We start from the raw sequence: 7,300 nt of genomic DNA on the forward strand, positions 1-7,300 counted from the left end.
TTTACTGGAATTTCTTAATTTCTTGATTTTGGCCGGATGTTAGTTATGTTACTGAAATTATGTTGCTCAAATCATGTGAATTTTAGAAATGATAACGCATATGTAAATGCATCAATTAGGGCTTCGATTCAGATTGATCCGTTAATTAGCGTCACAACATTTTTCTATTATTTTTGTCAACTATAATTTTTGTCAGATTTTAAAAAATTATTCTTCTATAAATTTATTAATTTTGGCCAAACTAATAGCTCCAATTCATGCCAAACCGTTGTAAACTGCGGATTGATCCGTTATAAACCCATCCAGATCGAAGCACTAGCATCAATGCATAGATTTTATTTATCGATCAAAAAAAAATATAAAATCTTTTTTTTTTTTCTCGAATTTTAAAATATGAAAACATCTATAATTTCATTTAATCGAATTAATTTTAATTTATACCGTTGTAATTCTTTTCGTGTTAATTCTTTTCGTGTAAATGAATCATTACGAAACTTGTACAAAATTTCAAGAATTCCAAGAACTTGTATTTATCCTCAAAAAACTTTTTTTTCGACAAATATACGAAATATAACAAATAATTCAAATAATGTAGAAACTAAACAACTTATATTTGAAAGTCCAAATTTTTGATTAATTAGAATCTTGAAGTTATTTTCTATATCTACCTTTGGGGTTCGTATTCGAAGAAGTAAGTCTTATTCGATTGTTCATATCTAAAAATGGGGTTTTTTTTCCTTCATTTAGCTTACAATGACAATATGTCCACTTACTTGGTGGAATTGGAATTATCCTATGGGTAAATATTTTCAATATTGAACATTATTTTATAACTTTTTTATATTAACATTATTATATATTCAATTTAATTAGTTCAAGCAGCAGAATTAAATGTAATAATCTTATCATTAGGTAAAGATAATTTTGAGATGGGTTTGAATTTTTTATAAAATAAACAAACTTATATCCGTTTTTTTTTTGTTTTTTACGAAAGAGCATTTATTGCAAGCACTGCATCAACGATTACATTACATAATCTACTCTTTTATAAAATTAAAAAAAATTTGCAAAATGATGTTCAAGTGATATCTTGAAAACAGATTTTGTTTTAATTACAATAATGTGAAAAAAATAGTTTACATTACTCCAATATATATATAATTTAAAAATATAATAAATAACAAAATACTATTGATCAATAATAAAATATAATTATTTCTTTCTTATGCTTCCAATATTTGATTGCTACATTGCTTCAGATTGAGTCAATGAACGTTCGATATTTCCCATCTTCTCATCCAAATCCTCTGGTTCGGCTTTATTTCCTATTTTATTGCTGCCAACAGTAAAGTTGATACCGGAAGTATTATTATAACACTCCTTTTTTAGCCTTTCTAATTTGCCATTAAAGTCGTTAAGACCATTAACAGTTATTTTAACGCTGTGAGCTAATGGAGGAAACTGCTGCAATGGAATTTTCCTAATTAAATTGAATTTACGCTGACCACGAATAATCTCATAACGTAATACTTGAGTAATAATAATACAAAATCCATGCATCCCTTCATGAACAAACCACTCACCCGAATGAACTCCAGGAGCATAAGCTTCTTCATCTATTTTAAGTTTATTGTTACGTTTATGTGACCAAGACTCTCCTTTACTATAAATATATTTAAATTCCCATTTATGTTTTGAGTATTTAGTAGTATTATTCTTTTTACGTACATATGAAGCCGTAGCTTTCGGAGTAGGTGATATTTCAACTGCTCCACCATAATTATTTTCATCACCTACTGTATGTTCGACATCATTATTCAATTGTGTTGGCTTTGAAGCTTCTTTTAAGTGAAATAATCCATTTCCACACTCAGGTAATGGAGAAACTTGAACTTTAATAGATTCAAGTACATAACCTAAACTTAACCAACTCTTACTGTTCTTACTAAGCAGCTCTCCAATTCCACAAGCATATACATCAATATTATATTTTAGAGTTTTAATACTTCTAAGAAGATTAATTTCTGCCCAAAATTTAGCAGAAATATTAAAATCTTGCGTTGATGAATCAGATGAATCATTAACCCTAGCATTTGCATCAGAGAAAATGTAGATTTCCTTAACTTGTTTATTCCTATTATTATAACCACCACCACCGCCGCCACCATTACCATCATTACTATTATTATTACTACTGCTACTATCATTATGATTATTAGCATTATTACTACCATTATCATTATTACTGTTATTATTATTGTTACTATCATTGTTACCATTATTATCATTACTGCTACCACTACCACTACCATTACCATTACCATGTTTGCTATTATTACTATTTTCTTCTAAGCTTTCTTCATTATAGTAACTAGTTAAATTATCATTATCAAATTCTTTAGCAAAATAATTGCTGCTGTTTAAATTCTGTTTATTATTTTCATTTATACTTAAAGGTGTTGCTATTTTGTATATAACTTCAAATTGATATTCAAATATAGTTTCAAGACATTCCAAAACTGTAGTATCAAGTGACTTGGCAACCCAACATGCAATACATGGTCTGGTAGAATTTTTTTGAAAATCAATTCCTATGGTATATACAGGTTGCAATTCTAATATATGATCAATATCATCTTTTCGGCTGATAAGTAATTTTTGCAACTTTTTTACTTCAATATATGAAGCTTCAGAAATTCCAGGAAAAATGGTTGTTTTTACTGTAATAAACTCTGAATTATTTGTATCATTTGTATTAAAAATGGGCTCATCAAACTGAATATGATTAAAAGGATTTTCATTGGTAATATTTTCTAAGAGTTCCTTATTTTCAATAAAAAATTTGTGGTGTTGTCCAGCTAATTCTTTATACCATTTTTGTGCTTCAATTTCATTTTTTTCAATTCCCCACCCATATTGATAAAAATTACCTAAATTATACTGTGCAATCTTATTACCATTTTTTGCTGATTTTTGATACCAATAAAATGATTTTTCCAAATCTTCTTGTTTAATTATACCATTTTTGTAAAGAAAACCTAAATAATTTTGTGCATCACTATTATCTTGTTTAGCTGATTTTTCATACCATTTAAATGCCTCGATTTCATTTTTTTCAATTCCCCATCCACTTTGATAATACAAACCTAAATTATATTGTGCAAATTTGTTACCATTTTCTGCTGATTTTTGATACCAATAAAAAGATTTTTCTGAATCTTCTTGAATTTCATAAAAATATCCTAATTGATATTCATTTTCTTGTTCAACTAATTTTTCATGTTCATTTGAATAATATGAAATAAGATTATATTGTGCAAATTTATTTCCATTTTTTGCTGATTTTTCATACCAATTACAGGCTTCTTTCAAGTCTTTTTGCACTCCTATGCCATTTTCAAAAAAATATCCTAAATAATTTTGTGCATCACTTTGTCCTTGTTTAGCAGATTTTTCAACCCATTCAAATGCTTTAATTTCATCTTTTTCAATTTCTTGATAATATAAACCTAAATTATATTGTGCAAAACTATCCCCATTTTCTGCTGCTTTATTATACAATTTAAATATTTCATTTTTTCCAATTTCTAATCCATTTTGATAACATTTGCCTGATTCATACTGAACAATATTTCTACTTCGAATAGTTAAATTTTTTCCTTTTATTAATAATAAAATAAAAAATTAGTAAAATTAAATTATAAAATAATAGAATAATAGAATAAAATTAAATTACTGTACCCGAACTTGAATTGCTCTCAGACTGGATATAGTTTAATATATTAGGTATTGATAAACTCTTATTTACATTTGTGATTCTTTTACTTGACTTTAGAATTGATTTAGATTTTCCTAATAAAACATTTCCTTTTTCATTAACATCATCAAAGCTTGCATTATTTTGTTTGGGAAAAATAATAGCTTTAAGAGTTGAAACAACATCTTGCATATCTGGACGTTCATTTGGTTCATATTTCCAACATTCTAATTAAATGAACAAATAAAATTTAATTTTAACGTCAAATAAAACAATAATTTAAATAATAAAATTATTTATTACCAGTATATAATTTACTATATTCATCAGGAGTTCCATCAATAATCTCTTCTCTTCTTCCATTTATTATTATCGATAAAACTAAACTTGCGTCATAATCATCACTAGCAAATGGTTGATATCCACTTGAAATTTGCCACATTAGAACACCAACACTATATACATCAGACTTTTTATTTAATTTATAATTTTTTTGATCATTCAATCTTTTTGGATCGATATAAGGTATCGATCCAAACGTTTTTGAATTATCACTACTTGATGCAGCAATCTTTCTTGATAAACCAAAATCTGCTATCTTTATCTTTTTCTGGTGTACAAATACATTGTCAGAGTGCTATTTTAATTAAATAAAATGAGTTTAATAATAATTAGCTAAAATCAACAAAGAAAATCAAAAAATTTTAAATTATTACCAAATCACAATGAATAATATTATATTCATGTATGTACGCTACTGCACTTGCTAGTTGGAATGCTAACTGATATTTATCACCCCATTCAAGGTCACTAAAATGATGTTGTAAATAAGTCTTCAGTGTATCACTATCAGCATATTCCAAAACCAACGCGTATTTTTGAATTTTATCTATACATTGAAAAAATTATTATTAAATTTCTTTTAAAAATATATTATACGCAGACATACCGGCTTTTGCTCTTGTGATCCCATAGAATTGTAAAATATTTTCATGAAAATCCACTTTTTTTTGTAATCTTATCTGTAAAAAAATTTAATTAATAAAAACTAAAAAATTTCTTAAATATTATAAATTCAATTAATACCTCATTAACAACTTCTTTCAGGGTTGTCTTATCACCATTGAAACTTTTTAAGGCAAAAACTTGATTAGTATTTTTCCAATAAGCGCGACAGACGCTTCCAAATGAACCTTTTCCTATCTTATTTATTATTTTAAATTCTGAATATTCATAATATGCAATGAGCTCTTTGGAAATCGATTGCTCTAACCACTCTGCATATTCATTTTTTTCCGTTTTAAGATTATCTATATTTAATTATATTCGTCAGTTTTTCGTTTAACTCATTGTTTACATTATATTTTTTCCAAATATACCTGTATCGTTAATATTATCAAAAAGATAGTGTTTATTGTTATCATCATCATTAGATGGAACTAAAAAATATTTTAATTGTTTAATATATATTCTTAGTAAAATAGAAAGAGTTACTATAAAATCGAATTAAAACTTACTGTCGATACTATCAGGTGGATGATTTTGATATATATTTTTACCATGATACGAAGAACGAGGTGAAGCTGGTGGCATTCCATAATTTATATAAAGTTCTTTAAGCGTTGTAAAAATCGTTGCTAATTTAGGTCTATAATTTGGATCATGCTCAACAGCTAAAATAAAAGAGATTTAATTAGAAGAAATATTAAATCTTTTTATTTCAAAGCATAACAAATATATACAATAACAAATTTTAAATAAAAACCTTCTTTTGCAATTTCTTGATATTTTTTTGGTAAACCGGTACCAAGAGAAAATGGTTCCCGATACTTTTGTTTAACAACAAGGTCAGTAATTTTTAAAATATCATTATATTTTTCATACGGAGTTTTTTGTTCGGCAATCTCCCAAATTAAAATACCAAAACTATAAACTTCACATCTAGTAGTATATTTTACTGTTCTTTGACCTAACATTTCAGGGGCCAAGTAACGAACAGTTTCTAATATCGCACTTTGTTTTCTCGTTTCCTGCGCAATTAATCTGCTCGATTTAAAATTTGCAATCTTCGCAGTTTCACTAGCAGTGATTAAAATATTTTCCGCTCTTACGTCTCTATGAACAATCTAAATAAACAAATGATATATTGATAATGTATTCAATGAAATAATATTAAAAAATTAATTCACTTACTTCAATAGCTCTTAAGAAATTCAAACCTCTTGCAATTTCAATAGCAAACCTCAGTTTCGTTTTAACATCAAAATCATACGTACTATAATATTCTCTTAAATTACCAAGTTCCGCCCATTCAGTTACTAAATACCACTTTTCTCCATCACAAGTTAATCCATAAAATTTCAAAATACTATCACAATCTTTTAATTTTTTCAATATGGTAACTTGATTTTTAACACTATTCTTATATTCTTCAGTATCTTTTTCATCCGCAACACATTTAAATGCTACTTCTTTACTGTACTTTTTATCGATCCACTTTCTGACCCTACTTCCACGAGCTACATCCGTTTCTTCATATTCATTTATTTTAAGTCGTTCTTCATGAAATACATTATCAATTTTATCTTGACTTTTTGTATTATTATTTGCGACTAATTGTTCCATGGTACTATTTATTACATTCAATTGAGTGACTGCACCCGCAACATGTTTATTAATATCAGTTATGCCTCCTCCAATTTCATCAAGATATTTTCCTAGATCATCCATATCCTGTCTTAAAGCCTTTTTATCATTTTCAGCTCGAATACGTGAGTCAACAGTAATAGAAAAATTTAAAGTCGCTACATTACTATCAAAATCTCTGCACAATTCTTTAAAATTTTTTTCTATGCTTTTTGTTCGAACATATTTTAATAATCCTTTTAATTGACTTACTTCTTCAACAAATTTCTTAATATGTTGTATGTTATTTACCAATCTTTGTAATAATATCAAATTTTTTTGATTAAAAAAACTTTTATTTTGATCTCTACGAATTTTTAAATTACGTACTGCTGCTACTGTTGCTGATATTCTATCAATTAAAGAACCGCAGATCCTTTTATTATGTTCTGCTGACTGATATAATTCCACTATTTGATCTAATATATTAGCTACTTCTGATACCAATGGAATAAATTTTGAGAATGGTACTGGTACTATTACATTAGTCGCAGTATCCAATGCTATTGATGATGCATTTAATGCCATCCCTGCTCCTTTCAGCACTTTATGTTTTTATTTTTATTTTTATTTTTATTTAACAGTAATAGTTAGCGAATACAAATTTTTATAAACATATCAAAAATGAAAAAGTAAAATAAGAAAAATTCAGCACTTTATGTTTACAGAGTGTCCAGCAAAATAGTTGCAAAAATAGTTAGCGAAATCGGCAGAATTGGCACAATCATGTGCAAGATTTTTTATTTGTTAAAAAATTATGTATATTTGTGTAACAATTTTATTATTTCCGAAAAATTTATTTATAATGTACCGTTTAAAAAAAATTTTATATTTATTTTATATCGGATATACTATTCT

At 26.6% G+C, this 7,300-nt stretch overlaps 1 protein-coding gene across 1 annotated transcript; it reads right to left on the reverse strand.

The window, feature by feature from the left end:
- Positions 1 to 1,245: 1,245 nt before the first annotated feature.
- Positions 1,246 to 7,059, reverse strand: OCT59_014227 (uncharacterized protein; the record flags this gene model as incomplete). The annotated part of the gene is made up of 10 exons (XM_066142028.1): positions 5,951 to 7,059; positions 5,523 to 5,883; positions 5,275 to 5,430; positions 5,137 to 5,196; positions 4,844 to 5,067; positions 4,707 to 4,779; positions 4,474 to 4,646; positions 4,061 to 4,394; positions 3,742 to 3,984; positions 1,246 to 3,659 (listed from the first exon to the last, which is right to left on the reverse strand). Exons 1-10 carry the CDS (start codon positions 6,968 to 6,970, stop codon positions 1,246 to 1,248), a joined length of 5,058 nt encoding a protein of 1,685 aa, XP_066002096.1. The 5' UTR covers positions 6,971 to 7,059.
- Between the last annotated feature and the right edge of the window lie 241 nt (positions 7,060 to 7,300).

This window comes from Rhizophagus irregularis, chromosome 21 (assembly GCF_026210795.1).
Source record: "Rhizophagus irregularis chromosome 21, complete sequence".
Classification (NCBI taxonomy): domain Eukaryota; kingdom Fungi; phylum Glomeromycota; class Glomeromycetes; order Glomerales; family Glomeraceae; genus Rhizophagus; species Rhizophagus irregularis.